This window comes from Helianthus annuus, chromosome 13 (assembly GCF_002127325.2).
Source record: "Helianthus annuus cultivar XRQ/B chromosome 13, HanXRQr2.0-SUNRISE, whole genome shotgun sequence".
In the NCBI taxonomy this organism is placed as follows: Eukaryota; Viridiplantae; Streptophyta; class Magnoliopsida; order Asterales; family Asteraceae; genus Helianthus; species Helianthus annuus.
The window spans coordinates 167,778,579-167,805,525 of record NC_035445.2 but is presented as its reverse complement, the minus strand read 5'-3'; the positions used below and the strand labels follow the sequence as shown (position 1 = coordinate 167,805,525).

General features: G+C 35.7%; 2 protein-coding genes and 3 non-coding genes across 5 annotated transcripts; 2 read left to right on the top strand and 3 right to left on the bottom strand.

The window, feature by feature from the left end:
• Positions 1 to 2,582: 2,582 nt before the first annotated feature.
• LOC110900306 (spastin) lies at positions 2,583 to 10,804 on the top strand. Its single transcript, XM_022147206.2, has 13 exons — positions 2,583 to 3,026; positions 4,162 to 4,253; positions 4,394 to 4,413; positions 4,883 to 5,123; positions 5,485 to 5,580; positions 6,115 to 6,230; positions 6,537 to 6,617; positions 8,425 to 8,548; positions 8,643 to 8,692; positions 8,815 to 8,905; positions 9,617 to 9,652; positions 10,080 to 10,177; positions 10,308 to 10,804. Exons 1-13 carry the CDS (start codon positions 2,713 to 2,715, stop codon positions 10,422 to 10,424), a joined length of 1,476 nt encoding a protein of 491 aa, XP_022002898.1. The 5' UTR covers positions 2,583 to 2,712; the 3' UTR covers positions 10,425 to 10,804.
• Positions 10,805 to 11,379: 575 nt separating this feature from the next.
• Positions 11,380 to 11,453, bottom strand: TRNAV-AAC. Its single transcript has one exon. It is a non-coding gene; the product is annotated as a tRNA-Val (tRNA).
• Positions 11,454 to 13,702: 2,249 nt separating this feature from the next.
• Positions 13,703 to 13,776, bottom strand: TRNAV-AAC. Its single transcript has one exon. It is a non-coding gene; the product is annotated as a tRNA-Val (tRNA).
• Positions 13,777 to 15,277: 1,501 nt separating this feature from the next.
• On the top strand, positions 15,278 to 20,003 carry LOC110902335 (spastin). Its single transcript, XM_022149024.2, has 10 exons — positions 15,278 to 15,389; positions 16,077 to 16,172; positions 16,663 to 16,778; positions 17,075 to 17,155; positions 17,295 to 17,418; positions 17,588 to 17,637; positions 17,790 to 17,880; positions 18,875 to 18,910; positions 19,452 to 19,549; positions 19,673 to 20,003. The coding sequence occupies exons 1-10, from the start codon at positions 15,278 to 15,280 to the stop codon at positions 19,787 to 19,789; spliced, it is 921 nt and encodes a 306-aa protein (XP_022004716.1). The 3' UTR covers positions 19,790 to 20,003.
• Positions 20,004 to 20,668: 665 nt separating this feature from the next.
• TRNAV-AAC lies at positions 20,669 to 20,742 on the bottom strand. Its single transcript has one exon. It is a non-coding gene; the product is annotated as a tRNA-Val (tRNA).
• Positions 20,743 to 26,947: the final 6,205 nt, after the last annotated feature.

Genomic DNA, 26,947 nt, shown 5'->3' with positions numbered 1-26,947 from the left:
CCAACATTCAAACCCAGAATCAACCCAAAATCAACCCAAAATCAAACCCAAAATCTGTTTTTCACCCTTTGTTTTTCACCCTCTGTTTTTTCATCGAATGTAACCCAAAATCAACCCAGAATCAACCCTCTGTTTTTTCACAATATAAACACATTCAAAATCAAACCCAAAATCAAACCCAGAATCAACCCAAAATCAATCCAAAATCAAACCCAAAATCTGTTTTTCACCCTCTGTTTTTCACCCTCTGTTTTTCATCGAATGTAACCCAAAATCAAACCCAGAATCAACCCTCTGTTTTTCCACAATATAAACACATAAACACATCGAATGACCAATATGAGGATGAAGATGAACCTGATCTGTTCGATGAAGATGACCTGATCTGTTCGATGAAGATGAAGTTGATCTCTTCGATGAAGATGATGATGATGATCTGGGGAGTTGGGAGAGGAGAGCTGTTGATGATGATGATGATGATATTGGGAGTTGGGAGCGACTGTTGATGATGATAATGAAACTGGTCTACTTTAAGTATAGATATTAAAGGGTGGGGGGTATTATGGACTTTTCACAACTGGCAAACGGTCAAACTGACGGAAGACTGACGGCAGGGACTCATACTGTTATGAAATTAATACCACAGCAGCTCAAAATGCAAAAAAAATTATTTTTAGGGGCTCAAGTTGATGTTTGGGACATACCACAGGGACGTAAATTGCATTTTTCTCTTTTTGGAATTTTATCTCTCATTAACTAACAATGTCTATAATTATGGAAACTGTTTCTCCAAGATTTTTTGTATTTCGCAACCTTCTCCTTCTTCGTCTTCGTCATCATCAAACACTTCTCCATCTCCACCATCTCCGAGTTCATCATCACCATTCAAATACTGTTCATATCATCTCCGTTTTTCTTGACGATGTGTTTTAACAACAAGCAAATTAATACAGTTGTGTTTTAGCAGAAAGCAGATTCACACAGTTATGTTTTAGCATTCAGATTCATACAGTTGTGTTTTAACTGCAAGCAGATTCATACAGTTGGTTTTAACATTCAGATTCATCCAGTTGTGTTTTATCAGCAAGCAGATTCATACAGTTGTGTTTTAGCATTCAGATTCATACAATTGTGTTTTAACAGCAAGCAGATTCATACAGGTGTGTTTTAGCATTCAGATTCATACTGTTGTGTTTTAACAACAAGCAGATTCATTCATACGCTGTGTTTTACCATCTATGCTGGTAATGCTAGAGGATTTCTTGACGCTGTGTTTTAACAACAAGCAAATTAGCAAGCAGATTAATACGATGTGTTTTCTTGATGTGTTTCTTCATGAAGAATAGAAGGAAGAGAGAGAGAGAGAGAGAGAGAGAGAGAGAGAGAGAGAGAGAGAGAAAGGGAGAGAGAGAAAAAAAATCGCATGAAATGTTGGGTGGTTATGGAATGACAATTATTTCCATATTTAAATTAAGCTAAATGACATATCTACCTCTAATTAATTAAATAATCCTATTTTAAGAAACACATATTACCAAAATGCCACCAAGATGATGTCAACCATTAAACACAATGGGATGACCCAGATCACTTCCTAGACTTTCTAGGAAAAACATACTTTCCGTAGGATCCCCACTCGTTACACCATAATAAGGAGTGTTTTTTATCTTTAATATGAGTACCATATTGTTATACTTATATAGAGAAAAAAATTACGTTTTGATCCGATGTTTTAATCCTTGGTGTTTTGTCTATGTTCATACAATGGTGTTTTAATTGTATTGTTATTCAATGCATTGTGTTTTACATTAAAACACCATGAACGTATATAAGATACCATAACATAGCAAATAATGAATTATGATTTAAGTCATGGTGTTCTGACATCTAGAGTCTGTAACGTTTTGAGTCCAATTTTGTTTATTTTATAAAATTCTACAAATTAATTTAGGGGTTGTTTGGTAGCCTCTGAATGGTCATTAACTCTTAATGGAACCATTAAGAATTTTACCGATGAGAAGGTAGAAGAATGTGATATGTGATGATTTATCATTCAAAAGTTACCTCTTAACCATTCAGACTTAAGATTACATCTTATTCATTCAAAGTTTGGTAGCATCCGAATGATATTAGACTGCGGGGTATGGGGCGGGAGTTTGGGCGTGGGTAGGGGGAAAACGCCCAAGCCACCACCCCGGGTGGGCATGGGTTTCGGCGTGGCCCTTGGGGCATGGGTTTCAAGCCGGGCGTGGGGCGGTTTGGCCATCCTAGTTGGCTGAATATCATTGGCTCACCCGCCACGTCATAGCGGGCCATCCCAAAAGTTTTATAAATGTTTGTGTGATTTTTTTTAAATTTTGTATATATATATTTTTTTATAAACTACCCTGCCACGCGGTGCACCCAACCCAAGCCCAACCCACGCCCCACCATACCCCGCAGACACGTACCAGGCAGTGAGGGGGCTCCCATTCCACCTGTCATCACCCGCCCCAACCCACGACCAACCCAAATCCCACCATACCCTACCAAACAGCCGCTAATCTTATATAACAAAATATTGTCTATAGTGAATCATAGGCAAACTTGAAAAGTCATCAATCAGTTCTTCTTCTTCTTCCAACCAAAAACACCAAAACCAAAACCGATCACATGAAATTTCAACAATAATCATCATCCAGATGTCAAATTACACTCTAAATCCTTCAAAACATGAGTTTCTTTAAAGAACTAATCGACAATTTCAATTCATATTTCACTAATTCACCATCCGACACCTCAAATCAAAACCCTAGTTCATCGAACAACAGCAGTTATCGCGATCGAGCAGCAATGGAAGGCGTGGAGAACGAACGGGCGGCGTATAAGCTTAAAGGATACTTTGATCTGGCGAAAGAGCAGATTGATAAAGCGGTTAGGGCTGAAGAGTGGGGATTAGTTGATGATGCTGTGTTGCATTACCAGAATGCTCAACGGATATTGGGTGAAGCGATGGCTACGCCTGTGCCGTCGTATATTAGTTCCAGGTATACGGTTTGTTGTCTAGTTTGGATGGTTTTGTGGTGGAGGATGATGTGGTTGTGTGGTTTAGTGACTATGAAATCAAAATCATTACAGTTTTAGTGTTATATAAGTTTTTTTGTGCATTTAAGTGACTTTATCATCAAAATCTTTACAATGTTAGCATCATATAAGTGTAATAAGGGACTGTTTGTTTACCTCTTAATGAGCTCTTAATGGTTCAGACCTCTTACTGGTTCAGCATTTAATGGTTCAGGTTTGTTTCACGAGCAGATGTCTGAATGGTTCTGACATTTGCCTCTGAATGGTTAAGATTTATAAAGAGTCTGAATGGTTAAGACATCTAATATGGATTGGTCAGACATTTGCCTCTGAACGGTTAAGCATTATACAAGCTCTTAATGGTTCAGACCTCTTGCTGGTTCAGCACTTAATCATTCAATTCAGATGTTGCCAAACAGCCCCTAAACTTAGTAGTAGCTCTAGGTATTAGTTTTGTTATTTAATTTGTCTGTTTTTTGTGGTGAATGATATTGCGTTTGTGTGTTTTTAGTGACTTTGAAATCATAATCATTACAGTTTTAGCATATTAGTAACTTTGTAATTAAAATCATTACAAGTTTAGCATTGTATAAGTTTAGTAAAGGTAAAGGTATCGGTGGCTTACAACCCGAGGGGATAGTGAAATGTGTACACAATAAACTAGTAATTCGTTTTAGTAACTTTGTAATAAAAAAATATTATGATTTTAGCATCGTATAAGTTTAGTAAAGGTATTGGTGACTAAAAAATGAGGGCGTAGTTAAATGTGTACACAATAAACTAGTAATTTGTTTTAGTAACTTTGTAATAAAAAAGATTACGATTTTAGCATCGTATAAGTTTAGTAAAGGTATTTGTGACTAAAAATGTGAGGGTGTAGTACAATGTGTACACGATAAACTAAGAATTTGGTTGCATAATGAACTTTTAACATTGCTAAGAACTTAAATCACATAAGTTCAATGTCATCAAAGATAACAATTTTGGTTTCAGCCTTGCTGCCATGTGAAGCATTAGTTTCTATTTTACAAAATTTTGTCTTATCATTCACTACTCTTATATATAGCATGATCACTAAATTAGTACTTTTTTCAATAGAGAACAAGAGAAGGTGAAATCTTATCGTCAAAAGATATCAAAATGGCAGGGTCAAGTATCTGAGAGACTATCCACTTTAAACAGTCGATCAGGTTCTAACATTTTATACTTCTTTAAAATGATTATTACTTCTTTAAAATGATTATATTTTATTTTTTTTATTTTTATGCTCATCTTTTTCTTCTTTTTATATTTCTTATGCTGCCTTTTTTCTTGCTTTTAATCCTGTCAGGCAGCACCTCAATAAACAAGGTACGGATTGGTCTATCTCAACTGTAAGTTTATAGATCTAGTTTATTCATCATCTTTAATATGAGTATTTGCAAAACGTAAAATATATGAATAGAGTAAAGTACGCAGATGGTCCCTATGATTTGCACTTTGTAACGTATTTGGTCCCCAACTTTTCCAAAAGTACACGGATGATCCCTGTGGTTTGCACTTTGTAACGCATTTAGTGCCCAACATTGAGTGACTAAATGCGTTACAAGGCGCATACCACAGGGACCATCCGTTTACATTTGGCAAAAAAAGTTGGGGACTAAATGCGTTACAAGGTGCAAACCACAGGGACCATCCGTGTACTTTAAAAAAGCTAGGGACTAAATCCAAAATTTTAGTTAACCACAACGACCATCCATGTACTTTACTCACATTAGTATTATCATGTAACGTGTACATCCTGTTTCGAATGCTGTATATATCTTCAAACTACGTGCAGAAAACATCACCTCAGTTACAAACAAATTTGGTCTCTCCATCAAGAACTAATGCTACCAAAGTGGTGTCGCAAAAGTCTTCGGGTCCCAGTGTACATGGTGCTATGACACCGAATCGGAGCAATAAACCGATGAACTCAAAGCCTGTTCAAGAACTAAACGGTGGCCTTGATCCAAAGTTAGTTGAGATGATAAATTCTGTTATTGTAGACAGAAGTCCGTCTGTGAAATGGGAAGATATTGGTTAGATACTATCATATTATTCATCTTCTGGGTTGTTAATTACTTTATGAGTAAAGTACACAGATAGTCCCTGTGGTTTTTCAAAATTTTGAATTTGGTTTCTAGCTTTTCAAAAGTACACAAATGGTCCCTTTGGTTTGCACTTTGTAACGCATTTAGTCCCTAGTCAACAAATCTTAAGGTTGCAGGAGGAGACTAAGGGTGTTTCAAAGTGCAAACCACAGGGACCATCCATGTACTTTTGGCAAAAGTTGGGGACTAAATGTGTTACAAAGTGTAAACCACAGGGACTATCCGTGTAATTGCTGGTTACTTTTTAGTTTGCAGAAATGTTTTTGCTAATAGCTGATTGTGATTGCAGCTGGCCTTGAAAAAGCTAAACAAGCTTTGCTGGAAATGGTAATTTTGCCAGCTAAAAGAAAAGATTTATTTACGGGCCTTCGTAGACCAGCTAAAGGTATTTTTTGGCAACTAGCATACGTGTGCACTCGATTTCTTATGCATCATTTGTTAAATCATTCATCAATTTGAACTGAAGTTACACTATTATGCACATTATCGACCCGCTGCAATGCGCAACCGTCGTGCTTATTTTGGCTTTGGTATGCAACGACGTAATCTTTGGTGACTTTCAAATATACTGTCACGACGTGGTTTTTATCGTCACATAAAATGTCCCGTCACAATTTTCTTATTTTGATGTACGTTTCGAACCTGCTGCGGAGCGCGGGTGGTAACCTACTAATATTAATAAAAACGTATTTAATTGTATTTCATAATTTTGATAAGAATTTAAACTAACAAACATATGGTATAGTAATCCAAGCCAAACTTACTTGAATGACCTATTCATTCCTAAAGGTCACCCAAAGATGATGAATTGATGATGCAATGAAATGACTCATTTCAGTTGCATTGTCCGTTTCATTTATTTCCGTTCAACCAAACATACCTAGTGTTGTGTTTTTCTTTCTGGTCTTGTTTCTCTTAGGTTTGCTTCTGTTCGGTCCACCTGGCACTGGTAAGACAATGCTTGCCAAAGCGGTTGCTTCAGAATCACAAGCAACGTTTTTCAGCATCTCGGCTTCCTCTTTGACATCCAAATGGGTATGATTTTCTTATTCGTTCTAGTTTCTAAGCCCTGCCAACACAATACACATATATTTTCATAGTTCATTCACATAAACACACACATACAGGGGTGGGTCAATTGAGAACCATCAAATAATTATGAATCGAATGAACCGTTTTTTGGCCCTTGATTATGAAGAGGGTGATCTTGATTCATTCATGGAGGGGAAGAGACATGATAGCTTTACATTGAATTATGATTCAAGGGCCAAAAGGTGGTTGTGGTTTATATATTGATATTTTTTTGTTCATATATTTTCATGTGCAACTGGAATGGAACAGGTGGGAGAGGGTGAAAAACTTGTTCGGACACTTTTTGCAGTTGCTGTTTCCCGACAACCTTCGGTGATATTTATGGATGAAGTATGCTACTGCTTTGTGTTAATTATACATAGTTTATTGCTATGCAGTTAATATCGGAGATATATTGCTTATCGGTCTCTATGTAAAATATCGGTTAGAATATCGGTACCGATATTTTCAGCGATATTGACCGGTAAAGATATATCACTGAATTGTTAGTATTAAATTGCTATATATGTAAATTCTTAGACCTGGCAAACGGGTCGGGTCGGGTTGGGTCATGGGTCAAAACGGGTTTGGGTCAAAGCGGGTGCTGGTCAAAACGGGTCAATTATAAAAAAGGGCTGTTTTGGTTTGGGTCGAAACGGGTTCGGGTCAGAACGGGTCCGGGTCGGAACGGGTCTGGGTCAGAACGGGTTTCGGGTTTCGGGTCGGGTCAGGTTTTGCTTTTTTTTTTTTACAATATAACTTTGGTGTTTATACGGCTCGTAAATACTGTTATTACATGCTTAGCTGCTTAGTTGTTATACATATTTCATTTGATTTCAAAACGATTCTATAGGCCTATACAGTGCAATTCTATTATAAGTCTATACCGTTGTGTTAATGATTTAATTGTTCACAGTTGACTGTGCAATACTCAGTTCAATTGATTTCACAACAATTCACATTTTCCTACAATTACAAGTTGCGAAACCGACCAGTTCAATTGATTTCACAACAATTCACATTTTCCTACAATTACAAGTTGCGAAACCGAAATGAAACGAAACGAAACAAAAAAAAATTGAAAATATTGAAACCGTGTCGGCCTGAAACCCATTGCGATCCAAAACCCGTCCTGTGCGGAAACTCGTGTCGGCCGAAAACCCGTTGCAATCCGAAACCTGTCTCGTGTGGAAACTCGTGTTGGCCTAAAACCCGTCCCGTGCGGAAACCCATGTCGACCTAAAACCTGTTGCGATCCGAAACCTGTCCCGTGCGGAAACTTGTGTCGGCCTAAAACCCGTCCCGTGCTGAATCTCGTGTCGGCCTAAAACCCGTTGCGATCCGAAATCCGTCCCGTGCGGAAACTCGTGTCGGCCTAAAACCCTTTGCGATCCGAAATCCGTCCCGTGCGAAAACTCGTGTCGGCCTAAAACTCGTTGCGATCCGAAATCCGTCCCGTGCGGAAACTCGTGTTGGCCTAAAACCCCTTGCGATCCGAAACTCGCCCCGTGCGGAAACCAGTGTTGGCCCGAACCCGATCCGAACTGACCCGTTCCGATCCAAAACCCGCCGCGTGCCAAAACCCGTCTCGGTCCGAAACTCAATTCGAACTGAAACCGTTGCGATCCAAAACCTATTTCGTGCCGTAACCCGTCTTGTGCGGATACTTGTGCCGGCCCGAAACCCATTCTGATCTGAAATCTAACCCGTTTCTTTAAGGTGCTAACCCACATCGACCCATTTCTTTAAAGTTGTCGACCCGCTTTGACCAGAAAATAATGAGATGAACTTTCAATTGACCCGTTGTGACCCATTTAGTTAAAATATCTTACCCAAACTAACCCATATAATTTTAAAAGCAACCCAAACTAACCCACTTGAAAGCCTTTGGGTCAAGATTGCCACCTCTATAAATTCTGCATGATATTAAAATTACCGATATCCCACTGATATCTCACAGAGATAACCTATATCTCAAATATCTGTCCTTGACCGATATCCGATATTTTACTGCATTAACTGCATAAATCACCAATTTACACTTATTGCTGATAAGGATATATAATATACTATCTCCAGATGTCTAAAAATATTCAGTTTTGGAATATATGAAAAGCTTGTGGTCGGCATCTCATTGGTTTAACGTTTTTATTTATAGATTGATAGTGTGATGTCAGCAAGAACATCTAACGAGCATGACGCTAGCAGAAGATTGAAGTCAGAGTTTCTTGTTCAGTTTGATGGGGTGACGTCAAACTCTAACGATCTAGTAATTGTTATCGGTAAGCTTTATAAGTCATCAGAATTTAAACCTCACTACATATTGTTTCTAATATCATATTGTTTTAACTAATGCAAGTCCTCGTGTTTATGCAGGTGCAACAAATAAGCCGCAAGAATTAGATGATGCTGTCCTTAGAAGATTGGTGAGCGTGATAGTGGCTATTATGATTCTCGTTGTAGAATAATAGCACCTTGACAGTATTTTTTTTTAATTTTTTTTTGCGACGGTGATTTGTATATAATAGAAGTTGAACTCGTGAATCAGGTGAAGAGAATATACATCCCGTTACCAGATGCAAATTCTAGGAGAAATCTTTTGAAGAACAAGCTTAAGGGTCAACAGTATTCTTTGCCAAGTGAGAATAGTCTCCGCTTGTAACACATTTTTAATTATTACAAGGATTAATTTCATTTATATGCTTCTAAAAGTTCAAAGTGACATATATATGTGTGTATATTTATATATAGGGCGGGGTTCTAGAGTGAACACTAGTGTATTTGCGAACTGAGTGAACAAATCCTGGCCATTGATCTACACACGTGTATGGCCAGGATCTCATCATCAAATCGTAAAATACACTAGTGTATATTTCAACATCAAATCCTGGCCATTGATCTACACACTTGTATGGCCAGGATTAGTTCACTCAGTTCGCAAGCTACGCTAGTGTTCACTCTTGAACCTAATCCTATATATATATATATATCGTTCTAATTTTTGTTATCATATATATCCTTTTAAACACTAAAGATATCATATGAAATAAATTAGTTACTTATGACAGTGCGTATCACTGAATAAACAAATAGGAAAACAACATTATTATTTCTCAGTGCATAATGCTCTCTTTGTTTCTTCGTTGAAACAGTCTGTTACAAGTAAATTTGGCTTTACTTATAATGGAATATTGGAATGTATAAATACGACATTTCAGTGTTTTAAAAGGATAATTATAATACCTTAAATGATATATAAGAAAGTTTTAACTTTTAGGTTATATGTGAAATTGCCCTTATTGATAATTCTGTTCATATTAATTTATTACTAACGGTGATTTCTGGAACAGGTGGGGATTTGGAAAGACTTGTGAAAGATACCGAGGGTAAGATGGTCTTTAATAATGTGCATAAATTTGTTGTACAATCTGTGAAGGAAATTAGGGATCATGATAATAGAGCAAAAATTAAATTATATGGTCTAAGCAAATTCGGGCCATACTGTATTTCTAGTACCGGTCAAAACACTAACAGTGAGGTTGGGTTGACCCGTCAAACACTTTCTTGTTTATTTTTTAATGTGATAACACAAACTATATGCTTTAAATAATAATATTTTTTTAATAAAGTGATATACTTTTGGCCGCTATTATATTCTAACTGGTTACTCATTTGACCCGTTAGAGATCAAGCATAATCTAAGTTGACCCATCTGTAAGTAAATGACTCGAAATTGACATATCTAAATTGCATTCCCTAGTTTTTTTTTCTATGATTTTTTTTTCTTATATAAATAATGACTTGATCGTGTAGGATATTCTGGGAGTGATTTGCAAGCTTTATGTGAGGAAGCAGCCATGATGCCAATAAGAGAGCTCGGTTCCAACATTCTCACCGTCAAGGCTGATCAGGTAACTCTTATAACTTTTCGAATTTCGATGTTTACCTTCGAATATAATTATGTTGAAATGGACATTGATGTAAAAATTAGTTATTACGTTTAACGATGTTATGACCTGATTATTCAATTCATATTATCAGGTGAGACGATTACAATACGGAGATTTTCGGAGCGCGATGACTGTCATACGCCCTAGCATTGTAAAAAGCAAGTGGGAAGAGCTTGAACAATGGAACAAAGAGTTCGGCTCTAACTAATAGCAAAAGATAAATCATGTATTCAGCTACTTGAAGCAAGATCAAGAGTTCAAGACCTAAATTAAACAGCTAATTGACCATATAATTTGGGGTCAAGTTCGGCTGGTCTGGATGAAAGTACACCTTCTGTTTCATGAGGTACAAGTCACCGATGACTTGTAAGTTATGCATAGATTATTGTACGGTCCGTTGGGTTAATCGCCAATATTGCATATTCAAGAACAGGCTTTTTATTAACCTTTGATGACATTTGGAAGTTGTAAACATGTACAGAAAATGCTTTTACTTGGGTTCTACTTTATTTTTAATCAATGTAATGTATAGAATTTAGATCCTTTCTGGATTAAAAAAAATTAAGCAATAATTAATTTTTATTAACATAACAGTCTTCTTACCAAGAACAAGACTTGTGCATTGAGGTTTTGAGATCTTGACGTTTTGTTGAGCTTTTGAAAACGGTGTTGTGTTCTCGATGGCGGGTGCGATCTTTAAATCTTGACAATATTGTGGAGATTTTGATGGATGGTTTGTTTTAAATAAAAAAATAGTTTAGAACGGAAAACAAACATCTTTAAAACAATGATTTTGTGATTTTCGTTAAGTTCGCCTCATAAAAAGGTCACTTAATATAAGAAGTATAGGATAGTTTGTTATTTTTTAATGTTTTGAGGGCCTATTAGGGCTGTTTGGTAGCCTCTGAATGGTCATTAAGAGGCTACCTCTTAATGGAACCATTAAGAATTTTACCAATGAGAACGTAGAAGAATGTGATATGTTATGATTTACCGTTCAGAGGTTACCTGTTAACCATTCAGATTTGAGGTTACCTCTTAACCATTCAGATATTCATTCAAAGGTTTTAAACCATTAAGATGTAGCATCTCTGAATGACCATTTAGTTGTTTATCAAGGGTTGCAAATAGCCAAATATTAAAACTGACAAAAAAATATCTTATGGCTTCGCCCGGGTTCGAACCGGAGACCTTCAGTGTGTTAGACTGACGTGATAACCAACTACACCACGAAACCATTTGTGTGCTCGAAAACTCATGTTATATATTTTAATGCAGGTTAACACTAGAAAAAAAGTTGAAATATTGGAGCATTTTGTGCGTCTAAACTCAGATTATCTTAACTTTTTTTTTTAATTTGCCCGTTTAAAATTTTTGTAAAAAGGTATTTCTTATAAGGAGAAAACTGTTTACGGAATGACTGCTTTGTTGCATATAGCCCTCGCCACTGATGTGTGTTTTGGCTGGAGTGATTTCCTTAGTATTGCATATATTTATTGTACAATATAGGAAGGAAAAACTGAGGATGGTCATTGATAATAGAGCGAACGATATATTATTTATTGTACATTCTTCTAATGGCAAAAGGATTGGGTTGAGTAGAGTCAAAACAGTCAGGGCGGATTGACTCGTGAACACTTTCCTCTTAAATTTTTAGAACAGGTCAAAACAGTCAGGTCGGGTTGAGCCAAAACAGGTTGGGGTCAAAACACGTTTTATAACATAAACTATATAGTTTAAATAATAATCATAATTCTTTTTAATATAGTGATATAGTTTGGGGCGCGTAAGTTGGCCCATTTTTAAGTAAATGGGTCGAAATTGCTACCTCTAATTTTCATCCTGCATCAGATTATCTATGAATTTCTATTCTCATAGGATATTCTAGGAGCGATCAGCAAGCTTTATGCGTGGAAGCAGCAATGATGCCTATACGAGAACTTGGTTCTGACATTCTTACTGTCAAGGCTGAGCAGGTAACTCTTCTTATAACTTATCATCGGTTTAAAATAAGTCTATGTTTTTTTTTCGATGTTTACTTCCAAATAATAAATGGATATATAGTTATGTTCAAATGGACATTATTCAATTGATATTATCAGGTGAGACGCTTAAAATATGGAGATTTTAAAAGCGTGATGACTGTAATACGACCTAGCATTGTAAAAAGCAAGTGGAAAAGCTTGAAAAATGGAACAACGCGTTTGGCTCTAACTGAAAGTAAAAGATACATCATGTTTTCCGCTATATGAAGCAAGATTTGAAAGATTTAATCCCCATTTACTTGAAACTTGATCGGGCTATGCATAGTGCATGGGGAATATGTAACCACAACCGATAAGGATAACGTTTGTTTAAAACAATTTATATGAACTTCAACGTTTTGGTAATTGTTTAGGAGTCTTATTAATTAGCTAGCTTCTATTCCAAGTTATGCAATCCTCTAAATAGTCGATAGGAATATGTAAACATTCGGTATTATGACCAGAAAGGTCGTCGTGGGATAGTCCCCCATAGGATATGATCATGTGTGATGCGTCTGTGTTTTGCATTGCGTTGATTACCTTTTGTATCAAACAAGATCAAGACATCCAACAAGATCAAGACCTAACTATGTTGGCCTTAAATGATGATAAAGTTTGATACAAAAATTTAAGGGTTTATTATGTAATTACTTTATGTTTAGTGTCTATTTATAACTATGATAAGTTTAAGGGTTAGTTTGTGATTAGGAGGTAGTGCTTTCACGGTGGGTCAGACTTCTTTAAAGACTGCTTCGGGTAAAGTGATCAAACACGAGAAAGCGTGCCTAGACAACCAGCACGTGTTTATCCCATTTGCTTTTGACACTTTTGGTTTCCTGGCGCCAGAGACTGTGGACCTTCTTAGTCGAGTTCAAAGGGTAGCGACGCAGCTTGTTGCCCGTTAACCATCTATCTCGATGTAAATTGTTATTATTATTATTATTATTAGTAGTAGTAGTATTAAAGAAAGGCAGATACATAAACGGTAAGTTAAGGTTACATTGCATCACAAAATGTTGCAACATGAACATCTTGTAAACATGGGGTTCGATATGTAATTCTTGTGTTTCTTGATTATGGGATCGTATACATTAAACAACAAATTAAGCATATTATTTGGGGGTCACGTTCGGCTAGTCTGGATGAATGTACAACTTTTGTTTCATGACGTGTACAGTTCACTGATGTCGCGTATTCAATTGCGGGTCACGATCTTCAAATCTTGGCAATATTGTCGAGATAGGCTTGTTTGTTTTAAATGAAAAGAAAATTATGTATAAGGATAAATATAAATGTCTTAAAAAACTGAAGTGATTATGTTGTGAATGTCTTTAATTTTGCCATATAAAAAGTCACTTAACAAAAAATATGGAGGCGAGTTTGTTACTTTTCAATGTTAGAGGGGCTATTTAGCTGTTTATTTATAGTTAAAGGGTTGCAAAAATGACGAAAAAAAGTATATTGGCTTCGCCCGGGTTCGAACCGGAGACCTTCAGTGTGTTAGACTGACGTGATAACCAACTACACCACGAAACCATTTGTGTTTTTGAAGCTCATTTTATGTATTTTAATGCAGGTTAACACTAGAAAAAAAAAGTTGAAATATTGGATCATTTTGTGCGTCTGACCTCAGATTATCTTAACTTTTTTTTTTAATTTGCCAGTTTAAATTATTGTTGTAAAAAGGTATCCATCTAGGTTATTTCTTATAAGGAGAAAACTGTTTGTGGAATGACTATTTTGTTGCATATAGCCCTCGCCACTAATCTGTGGCTTGTTGTTGCTGAAAGCCAGTTGCAATAAAAGAGCTACTGTCATCGAAGTCACCACCATATAACCCACCCCCATCTACACCTACCTACAAACCACTACGTACTGCCCCTGCCGATAAATGGCAGCGGGTCGTTATTACCGTCATTGTTGCTGTTGGCTAAGCTTTCAACCACACTCGCCGTCGTCATGTCTTCCTCGAGGCCATCATAAACGCCACCGGTAGCACCGACCTTCCACCACTGTATATGAAGACCATCATCGGATCTAAACCATAGATGACAGATACACACCAATCCACTCTAAAATTACACATATGACTATGGGACCAAAGATGTAAATAAGAGAAAGTAACGGGGTCATTCTCAAAAAAACAGGAAACTTTACTGGTGCAAGAAGTTGTATTTTACTAATAATAAATAATAAATAATAAATAATAATATAATAATAATAATAATTCGAATTTCCACTCATACCACCCGTAGTGGGGGGCTTTTTGGCGTTTTCCCCCCAAAAAAAGAAAACGCCCGATAACCGCCCCTAGGGCGTTTTTTATGAAAAAAATGGGTGAAGCGTGCCTTTTTAACCCCTTGAACTTTATCTTTGGCTAATAGCATTTTTTATAGTTTTTATTTAATTCTATAATGCCCCACAAGATTTCAAGCCACACTACACGCCCTTTAACATAATGCCCCACAATGTCCACATGCTAACTGGACCGCCACATGACGCAAAACGCACAAGCTACTTCCCCCTCCTACTACACATGGTCTTAGTGTGCTTTCAGTTTCTTCTCGAATAACGCCACACGTCTAACCCTACTCATTTTTTTTTTTGTTAATCTTGTACTTTCTTTTCCTAGTTTGAGTCAAATTGTTCGAGTAAAAAGTGACAGACATACAAACTCAAAAGTCTTTTTTTTTTAAATAATTTTTTATCCTAGTTTGAGTTAAATAAGTTACTTGTTAAATAAGTTACTTGTTAATTAAGTTACAGGCTTATAAATAGAGGAATATTTGTAAACCTTATTAACTGGAAAATCAATCTATGTAGGCTACTTTCTGAACCAATTCTAACAGCCAACACCATGCCTTGTAATATTATCTTGTACCCAGGTCTGAAGTGTCTACTACACGGTGTAAGTTTATATATAAATCTCGTTTATTCATCATCTTTTTTACATGAATGTTTTAAAACACGTAACGTAACATAACATAACATGATCATGTATAAACATTATCTACATGGTCCTCAGAGTGACAAATCGATGGATTCAAAGCCTGTTCGAGAATTAAGTGGTGGTCTAGATCCAAAGTTAGTTGAGATGATAAATTCTGTTATTGTGGATAGGAGTCTATCTGTTAAATGGGAAGATATTGGTTAGATACTTACTGTTACATTGATATCCGGAAAAATTACAAGAATAGACAAGTTGACCTTCAAAGTTAACGGAATAGACATGCATATTCAACTTTCAACCTTAGCAAACTAGACAAAGACAAAAAGAGCCAGAGGACCGCCAAACAGGATTAGTAGGCTAAGACGGCTAGGCTTGGCCTACACAAAAACTCATGGTGAAGTACTATGGGGTCCACAAAAAATAAACTAATAAGAAAAAAACACTTATAAAGTTGGGGCTAAATATCCGGCGGCAAGGGCGGATCTTAGAAGGCTTGTGCCAGGGCGCACGTTTTTCGGCCAGAAGTGCTAATTTTCGCGATTCGATCGAAATTGTTTATACCTACTATGTTCGGCACGGGCATGTTTTTAGTGCCCGTGGCTTTCGGCCTTGGGATGTTCAACGGGCAAGATCCGCCACTGTCCGGCGGACGAAATAACACTGACAAATGGAAAAAATGACGGGCTAAATAGCCTGTGGCTAGAAAATGGATCCAATTTGGCATTCCCCTTATTGGTTCTTTTTGTCTTTGTCTATTTTGCCAAAGCTGGATATGCATGCGTATTCTGTTAACTTTGAAGATCAACTTGTTTATTCTAGTAACTTTCGCTTAATATCCATCTTTTATTTTTTTACTAGTAGCTGATTGTGATTAAATTTGATGCAGCTGGCCTAGAAAAAGCTAAACAAGCTTTGCTGGAGATGGTAATTCTGCCAACTAAAAGAAAAGACCTATTTACAGGTCTCCGTAGACCACCTAAAGGTAGTTTTTTTTTTTGGGGGGGGGGGGGGGGGGGGGGGGGGCATAGAAACTGTTTGATCTTATGCATTCATGTTAACATAGAAACTGTTTGATCTTATGCATTCATGTTAACATAGAAACTGTTTGTATTGAAAAACAACACATAGAATCTGATACACACATGCCTTAACATAGGCTTTGAACCGACATAACTGTTCCTATGACAGTTAAATAACTGTCCTTTAACCGACAAATTAACTGCATTATCCTACGATTTATAAACCAGATATAAATTATTGGGTTGGGTACTTGGGTTGACCCATTTGACCCGTTCATGATAATATACTAACAATAGTACTTCAATAATATTCGGTTTAATTTAGTATCTTCAATTCATTGAAATGAGGGAACCAGAGAACGACTCGCTTCAGTTACCTTGTTCGTTTCATTCGTTTCTGTCAAACGAAACATACCTAATCTTGTTTTTTCTTTGCGGTTTTGTTTCTCTTAGGTTTGCTTCTGTTTGGTCCGCCTGGCACTGGTAAGACAATGCTTGCCAAAGCGGTTGCTTCAGAATCACAAGCAACGTTTTTCAACATCTCGGCTTCCTCTTTGACATCAAAATGGGTATGTTTTTCTTCTAGATCATTATAGTTTCTATGTTATGCCAACATAATACACATATATATTCTCACACACCGGCGCGCACTCACTCATATATGAATTGAAGGCTCGAAGGAACCGCTTTTTGGTCCTTGATCATAGCTCTTCCTTAAGATATGATTCAAAGGCCAAAAGGTGGTTCATGATCATTAAATGGTTCTCATTTGAACTTCCCCTCTATATATATATATTTATATATGTATATTTATTTATACATTGATATTTTCTTATTCATATTTTTTCATGTGTAACTGGAACAGCTGGGAGAGGGTGAAAAACTTGTTCGGACACTTTTTGCGGTTGCTGTTTCTCGACAACCCTCAGTCATATTCATGGATGAAGTATGCTATTTCGTTGTGTTAGCGATACGTAATTTATTGTCTGAATTTCGGGCATAGACCTTTATTATCATTTACAAAACATTTAATAAGTCAAAACCTTGTGGTCGGCATCTAATCGATTTAAGTTTTTGGTTTATAGATTGATAGTGTGATGTCAGCAAGAACATCTAATGAGCATGCAGCTATGAGAAGATTGAAATCCGAGTTTCTTGTTCAGTTTGATGGAGTGACATCAAACTCTAACGACCTTGTAACTGTTATCGGTAAGCGCTCATAAGTCATCTGTCATCAAAACATAAACCTCACAACAATGGTTCTAAACGACCCTAAATTCGGAATAAAACAAGTCATTTTTCTAGTCATTCCAGACTGCATTATCATATTGTTTTAAGTTTTAACTAATGCGCGTTCGCTTGTTCATGAATCATGCAGGTGCTACAAATAGGCCACAAGAGTTAGATGATGCTGTCCTTAGGAGATTGGTAAGTGTACTGGTGCTATTATAGTTTTCGTTGTAGGATAATAACACCTTTGTTGGTTTTTTTTTTTTTTTTTTTTTTTTTTTTTTTTTTTTTTTTTTTTTTTGCTGCAACATGTGATTTGTACATAATAGAAGTTAAAACTCATGAATCAGGTGAAGAAGATATACATCCCCTTACCGGATGAGAATTCTAGGAAAAATCTCCTGAAGAACAATCTCAAAGGCGAACAGTATTCTTTGCCCAGTGAGAATATGCTCCTCTTAACACATTTCTACTTATAATGATTAATCTCATTTATATCCTTGAAAACACTAGTTATATCATATGAATAAATCGATTACTTGTAACAATGTGTTTCACTGAATAAACAACTAGGGAAACAACATTATTATTAAAACCCTTAGTGCATAATGTTCTCTTTGTTTATTTTAGGTGTTGTTTGTTTTTTTTCTGAAAAGCTTTGTGCAAGCTCTTCTGTCTGCGCCGCGCAGACCACGCGCAGACATTGGCATGCGCAGACTGTTTGTTTTTCTGAAGATGTTGTGCGAGCTCTTCTTGGTGCAGACTTGGGCCAGCCACTTCTAAGATCTTCTAAGGTCTGCAGAGAGTTAAACACCACCACTCACCACCACCACCCATCACCACCACAAGCACAGTTCACCACCACCATCCACCACTCACTACCATCCACCACCACTACCACCGTCCACCACCATCGTCTATCACCACCACCGTCCACCACCCACTACCGTCTATCACCACCACCACCGTCCACCACCCACCACCACCGTCTACCATCGTCACCGTCCAGCACCACCACCCACTACCACCGTCCGTACACCACCACCATTTTATTTTAAAAGTCTGCATACGTTAAAAAACAAACATCTTGCAGACTACAAGGTTTGGTCCACCTCTTCTTCTACAGATGTCTGCAGATGTGGTCCACAGGCTGTAGACATTTTACCTCTTAAAAAACAAACAACACCTTAGTGATGTGGTCCACAAGGTTTGGTCCACCTCTTCTTCTACAGATGTCTGCAGATGTGGTCCACAGGCTGTAGACATTTTACCTCTTAAAAAACAAACAACACCTTAGTGAATGTGACATTGCAGTGTTTTGGTTAATATGAAATTTAAAAGGATATATAAGAGAGTTTAAACGTATAGGAGGATATATATGAAATTGCCCCTCTTGATATTCTGTCCATATTACTAACAGTGATTTCTGGCGCAGGTGCGGATCTGAATAAAATTGTGAAACAGACCGAGGGTAAGATGGTCTTTAATAGTGCATATCAAGAAAACATGTTCTGACTAGAGTCGTTTCGTTAATATTACCTCTTGTACAATATAAGAAAACTGAGGATGATCTTTGATAATAGGGCGAACGATATATTATCTTGTGTACACTCTTCTAATAGCAAAACAGTTGGGTTGGGTAGAGTCAAAACAGATTCGGGTCAAACTGTGTTTTTAGAACTGGTCAAAACAGTCAGGTCGGGTTGAGCGTCAAGACTTTCTTCTTAATTAATTTTTTAACTATAGGATTAACTAATGTGATAACTGATAACATAAACTATATTGTTTAAATAATAATCTTTACTCTTTTAATAAGGTGATATAGTTTGGGGCACTTTCGACTTCGTTCTAGTTACTCATTTAACCATTTCGAGATCATATATTACGTAAGTTGGCCCATTTGTAAGTAACTGGGTCGAAACTGCCACCTCTAAATTGCATTACTTTTGACTCCGTGCATCAGATTATCTATGAATTTTTATTGTTATATAAGAATTGATTTGATCGCGTAGGATATTCTGGGAGCGATCTGCAAGCTTTATGTGAGGAAGCAGCCAAGATGCCTATACGAGAGCTTGGTTCCAAAATTCTCACTGTCAAGGCCGATGAGGTAACTCTTGAAATAACTTATCATCGGTTAAAAAATAAGTCTACTTTTATTCAAATTTTACTTCGAAATATTACATGGATAAATAATGATGATATGATAAGATTATTCAATATATATTATCAGGTGAGACGATTAGAAAAAGGAGATTTTCAGAGCGCGATGACTGTAATACGACCTAGCATTGTAAGAAACAAGTGGGAAGAACTTGAAGAATGGAACAAAGTGTTTGGCTCTAACTAATAGCAAAGATTTATAATTTTTTGATCTACTACATGAAGTATGATCAAGACCTAATTAAACAGCTAATTGAGCATATTCTTGTCAAGTTGGAATTTGTAAACATGTACATAAAATGCTTTTATTTTGGGTTGTACTTATTTTTAATGAATCTAATGTATACAATTAGATCTTTTCTGGATCTAAAACAAATTAAGTGATAAAATCTTTTAGATTTCACAGTTGTTAGGGAACAATACTTGTGCGTTGAGATTTCGAGATCTATGTTATGTCGAGCTCTCGAAAATGGTGTCGTGTACTCAATTGCGGGTCATGATCTTCAAATCTTGAAATATTGTCAGAGACACGGCCGACTCAACCATTTTGGTAGCCTAAAGCGAAGTAAAAACTAGAGACCTTTTCCCTCAAAAAAAATGAGTAAATCGCAATTGCCGCCCAAATACAATACTCCATATGCAGCGCCGCTACAAATCTGCTATACATCAATAATATCCATCGCAACCCAGCCCAAATATCATATATAGTTATTACTAACTTTTAAAGCTGGAGGCCCTGTTTATTTGGAGGCCCAAAGCCCAAGCCTCAAAATACTTGGCCTTGGGCCGGCCCTAGTCAGAGATATTGATGGTGGTCTATTTTAAATTTAAAAAAAAAAAAACAGGTATAAGGATAAATATATAAATGTTTAGAAAAACTTAAGTGATTATTTTGTGAGTTTCTTAGTTTTGCCTCATAAAAAGTCATTTAATAAGAAGTATAGAGGCGAGTTTGTAACATTTTTAATGTTAGAGGGGGCAATTTAGGTGTTTACTTATAGTTCAAGGGTTGCAAGGATGTTTAGAAAATCATGTACAATCAAAAAATAATGAAAAAAATACAATATGGCTTCGCCCGGGTTCGAACCGGAGACCTTCAGTGTGTTAGACTGACGTGATAACCAACTACACCACGAAACCATTTGTGTTGTTAAAACTTATATTATATTTTTAATTGAGGTTTAAAACTAGAAAAAAAATTGAAAACTTGGATTATAACGTGCAAATTGTCTGGTACCATTTCTATTTCAATGCAGTATTTTCAGATTTGTTTAGGTAAGATTATTGTGTTTTTAATTTGCCTATTTTAATCATTGTTATAAAAGTGTCCTATCTTGATTATCTCTTATAAAGTTGATCATAATAATCATTTACATAGATGGACATTTTAGAAACCATTTCTAGTAAAAAGCCCCAGTTATTAAGGTCGTCGGAAAAACTTTTTTTTCGCCGGAAACTTCTTTTTGGCAGGAAAACTCAAAGTTTTCATCCCAAACCTGTTTGTAACCATAGATCGGACCTTTAGGAATCTTTTTTTCGACCAAAAACGTTTTTCCGGCGACCGGAGACTAACGACATTAGAGTTCTGTTAGTCAAGGTCCATTAAAGGCCAATATGTGAAAAGATGAGACCGCCAGTGGGAATTTTTAAAGCTGAGAGCGTTGCCGGCCAACGGCGAATAAATGGGATTATTAAAATCCATTATTTCTTAAAAAAAGCAACACAAGTTATAAACAAGGGTTTTATTTAACCCATTTATAGTCATCTCATCTCTTTACCAATTTCAAAGAAAAAAAAACTGGATTTTGGCATGTATATGAATTATGATCTCGTCTCTAGGTATAAAAATACGTCTTTCTTCTCTTTGTTAATGCTAGTTTTTGAAGTGTTACATTTCATCCTTAGTCGAACGAGACGTGTGTATTATTTCAAGATGGTGCATGTAATTCATTCTTCATTCAATTGTAATATATTAAGCCACCTACTATGTGGAGAGTTACACTCGTATTTTTATTTATTTGAGTAAACTGTTATTTTGGTCTCTGTGGTTTGGTCAATTTTGTCACTTTAGTTCAAAACTTAAAATTTTAGTATCTGGGTCCCTGTGGTTTTAGTTTTATTGCCATTTTAGTCCAAAAATGAAATCAGGTCATATTTGTCTTATAAAATCCTGTTATTTTGTCATTTTCCGTAGGGGCAAAATGATCATTTCTTTTTTATAAATAAATACCATATTTTATAAGACAAATATGACCTGATTTGTCCCTGAGGAAAATGACAAAATTACAGGATTTTATAAGACAAGTATGACCTGATTTCATTTTTGGACCAAAATGGCAATAAAACTGAAACCACAGGGACCCAGATGCAAAAGGTTTGAGTTTTGGACTAAAGTGGCAAAAGTAACCAAACCTCATGGACCAAAATGGCAGTTTACTCTATTTATTTAAAAAACCTTAGATTATATAAATGAAAAAATCTGACGAATTCCAATGATCGAGGGATCAACAGGCCCTTGACCTACCCGGTTCCACCCTTGGTAGCAAGCATACTTGTTTGCATTGAATTCATTATCATGTATATATTCTTTACAAAATATAAATTATAGACAACTAAAGTTTTTAAATTTTCAAATAATATAATGTATATGTTACATTTGATTTGTTTGTTATAGCAAGCATAACATGATACACTTCCATCTTTTTACACACGGGCTATGTATAATTTTGTGATATGGCAAAGTTCATGTGTGGTCACACTATTGTGTGAAATATAAGTTATACAGTCATCATGACAAATAAAAAGGAGAAAAAAGAGTTGTATCGATATTGTGTGAAATATAAGTTATACAATAATCATGACATATAAAAAACAAAGCCTTATTTTGAATATTTTATATAATAATTCTGAAATTGTTTTCCACCGTAGCAAATGTCATTTCCAGCTATGGGTGTAAACGAGTCGGGCCGAGCCCGAGCTCGACCAGGCTCGAGCTCGGCTCGTTAGGTTTATATGAAGCTCGAGCTCGGCACGGTTCGAGCCTACATCTTTGAGCTCGAGCTCGGCTCGCGAGTAAAACCCAAAGCTCGAGCTCGGCTCGACTCGGCTCGAACTATTTTGAGAACAACCTTAAACAAGCTAAAAAGCTCGGCTCGAGCTCACTTCAACATCACTTAAACGAGCCAAAGCTCGGCTCTCATCATTATTAATATATTATATATAAAGAAATTAAAATTTTGTATGGACTCGTTTAGGCTCGCGAGCCTAAACAAGCTTTGTATTTTAGGCTCGAGCTCGGGCTCGATAACAAAACGAGCTCTATTTCAGACTCGAGCTCGGGCTCGGGCTCGGCTCGTTCGAGCTATTAACCGAGCCGATCACGAGTAGCTCTCAAGCCTCTGGACTTCTTTACACCCCTATTTCCAGCTACCAGGTCTTGTTTTTTTCTTTCCTTTATTTTTATATCCTCAACACTCAAACATTTTCATTACCCCTTAACTTTATAAAAATTTTTTAAAAATATTATTTTGACTCTTTTCAAATTTTACGTACTAATTTTTATCTATGTGAGTCAAATATAAAATGTTTTCGTACTTATTTTTATGTATTTTGTTCGGTTGTTTTACATTTTGTCAATACGTCTTTATGCTTATTTTTATGCATGTTTTTAGTGGGTTACGTTTTGTCATATATGATACGTTTTCAATAGTTGGTATAAATTCAAGTTACTTTACGTTTCAACGTTGCCACATGCGGTAGCACTCTTTAACATAAAAAAAACATTATTTTATTACGTGCTTTTTTAAGTATGTGTTGGTATAGATCTAAGTTGGTTCACGTTTTGACGTAAATGGTCTACATTTTGTTCAAAAACGAGTCTGGTCAAATATAATACGTTTCAGTATAGATATAAGTTGGTTTACGTTTTGACGTAAATTTTTCTCGGCAACAAGTCAAATCAAATATAATACGTATTCGTGCTTATTTTATGTATGTTTTTAGTTTGTATACGTTTTGACAAAAGTTTTGTTTGGAAACGAGCGGAGTCGGATATTTGACAGTACCAATTCAAATTACTTTAAGTTTCGACGCTGACGTAACATGCGAAGCGTTAAAATTCTAGTTGATATAAAAACATGTGATTCTCAACTCATCCCCTTTAGACCTTGAAACTAAACACGCATTTTTTAAACGATATAGTACCCAGGGGCGGAGGTTTGTTGGTGCCCGGGGGTGCACCCGCCTACCCCAATATTTCGGTTACAAGTGTATAGGTTTCGATTTTTCGTCCGCAAATTTTAAAAATTATATAGGATCGCCCCCCCCCCCAATTATTTTTCCTAAATATTTATACAATACATAAATTAAAGTAAAGTTTGTTACCACTTTGTATATAAGTGATGGGTAGTTTTGTAAATATATTTTAACTCTTATTTGTTTAACCCTAGGTTACCCACCACACAATAAACTTAATCACAATTTTTATGTCTAAGAACGGGTCCTTTGAATGAATGAAATTTTTTAGTTTTATTTGAAGCTATTATTATTTGACTTGACCCGAATCGATAGCCGACCCAAGCTGAACATAACGATAGAAAAAAAATTTGGGTCCCATCACTTTACGCCCCCTCAAAACTTTTGATCAAGCTCCGCCACTGATAGTACCCTTTTAAGCTAACATTTTTATTTATTATTTTAAGTAAGAATGTGGAGTACTTGTCTTTATTTTATGTTTTTTACAGAATGATTTTATTTGTTATATATAATTAAATAAATTATAATTTTGGTCCCTGTAGTTATATTATTTTTACTCTATTAGTCTAAAATGGAAAATTTTGTCATTTGTACTCTCAACGTCTCTATACTAACTATTTTGGCCCCTGCTATTAACTTCATCCATAACCCAAGTCAATAATTTGTCACATGCTCCTCACTATGAACATCTATGGTTGCCAGAATGTATAAACGAGGGAGGGAAAACAGAGTTTACCTCGTCATTAAATATTTATTTAGGTAGATGAAATTACTTAATTGCCCATCATGTGAGGAGCATGTGACAAATTAATAACCTGAATTATGGATGAAATTAGTAGCAGTGGCCAAAATAGTTAGATATAGAGACGTTGGGGGTACATATGACAAAAGTTTTCATTTTGGGCTATTAGGGTAAAAGTGATATAACCAACGGGGCCAAAATCGTAATTTACTCTATATGATTTTATAAAGTTTTAGTTTTTTATATTATAACTAGGTTATTGTCTGGGATTGTTTTCCAGACTCGAGAAAGTTACTTTTATCAAAAACTATTTATGATTAATACATAATAAAAAACATACAAAACACCCATTCGTTATTTAAAAGAATGCAATACAGAATTATAATTTTACATATAGTAAGATGACTGACGTTTTTCTTCAAACAAAATCACATTTTCATCTATAACGATGACAATCGAATAATAGACTCACATTTTCCCCCTCATTTTCATCTATAATGATGACAATCGAACAATACGACTCACATTTTATTTTCTCAAGAATCATGTTTTTACATAGCATGTCACATTTAATGTATCAAAACTTTTTTTCTAATGTTCAAATTACATGTTCGTCTTAAGAAGATAAAAGGAAAAGAATAATTTCTCGAATAAAAATGTTGAGTACGATTTTCTCTATTTATCTTAGGATTGTTCAATTTCTAATTTGATTTGGCCAGTTTTAAAAAAGTTTTAAACTGAATCGCTAACTATGGTTTCTAGAAATGTTAAACTAAATCTGCCGGGTTGGTCACAATAAGGCTATTTGGTGTGAGAGAGGGTAGTCCTTAAAGGATGCTACGTCACGTAGGATGAGTGTGAGAATGAGCCTTAAGGGGATGGACCTAGGGAAACGGAGGTGAGACTAAATATATATATATATATATAGGGAGAAGATCATGCGAGAACCACCTCTTATTGTGAGAACCGCGAGAACCAATATGAACACATCAAAAATGCCTAAAAATAGCTAAAAATCACACAATTTTTTTTTTGAATTTTTTAATATTTTTATAAAAAAATCGCTACTTTTCGAAGCCAATTTTTTTTAATTTAAAAAAAATTGGCTTCTAAAAGTAGCGATTTTAACATAAAAATATTAAAAAATTCAAAAAAAATTTTTTAGATTTTTTTAGATTTTTTAGGAGTTTAGTTTTTAGCATTTTAGCTTGGGGGTGGGGGGGGTTAGGGTTTTTTTTTTTTTTTTTTTTTTTGGGAGGGGGGGGGGGTTGGGGGTTTTAGGTTTTTTGGGGAGGGGGGGGGGGATGGGGGTTAGGTTTTTTTAGTTATTTTAGGTTGTGTTCACATTAGTTCTCAAGGTTCTCACAATAAAGGTGGTTCTCGCATGAGCCCCTCCCTATATATATATGTGTGTGTGTTGTATGTATATTTGTGTGTAAGAAGAAGGAGGGACGCCTTGAACGGGGAGCAAAGGATGATCTACTGGAAATGGTGTTGAGAGCTGGCGCCAGTCCAAGACGGGGTAGGACGTCTCGGTACCTAGTAGCCTAATGAATTGTTAAATGTTTTATATATGTCATGTATATATTCTCTATAAAGTATGCATAATATTAAATGATTTTAATAGTTGTTTATATTTAGGATATAAATAATTAAATATCATAGATACAAAAGGGAAGTATGTACCAAAATCAATGACATTGATATCTTCCAACGATCTTCGATTAACCGAAAATAGAATATACGTGAAGTAAATCATAAAAAAGGTCATTTTATCAAATCTTTATAAATCATATACTAAATTTCATTGAACTTCAATATTTTAGTTATAATATTACAAAGTTATTAAAATACTTATGACATCATTAAAATTTTAAAACCGGCCCAACTAGTTTAATCAAAGAATCACATCGGTTCAATGAGTAGTCCGATTAAAAATATATCAATTAATATTGTTTCAAATGAAAAATATATCAATTAATATTGTTTCAAATGATTTCAACTCTCTTCTTAAATTAACATCGGTTCAAATGATTTTCTAAAAACCAATTGAAAATAGCATAACTAATTTTTTTAACGGCAAATTTGGATCACGCACTACTGGCGTATTATCATGCCAACATCCATCTTCACTAGGTAATAATGTGTATACAATAATTTACGAGGAAACACAATAAATCTTGAAAAAAAAACTCCTTATAGTAATTGAACCCATGGCTTAATGTTCTCTAAGTCTTATCCCACCCCAAGATACCACTAGGCTATAAAGTTATGGGCACATAACTAATTCACAAACAAAATAACACTCACCCACTTAATAAAAGTCCATGGCTATAAAGTCTAGTGACA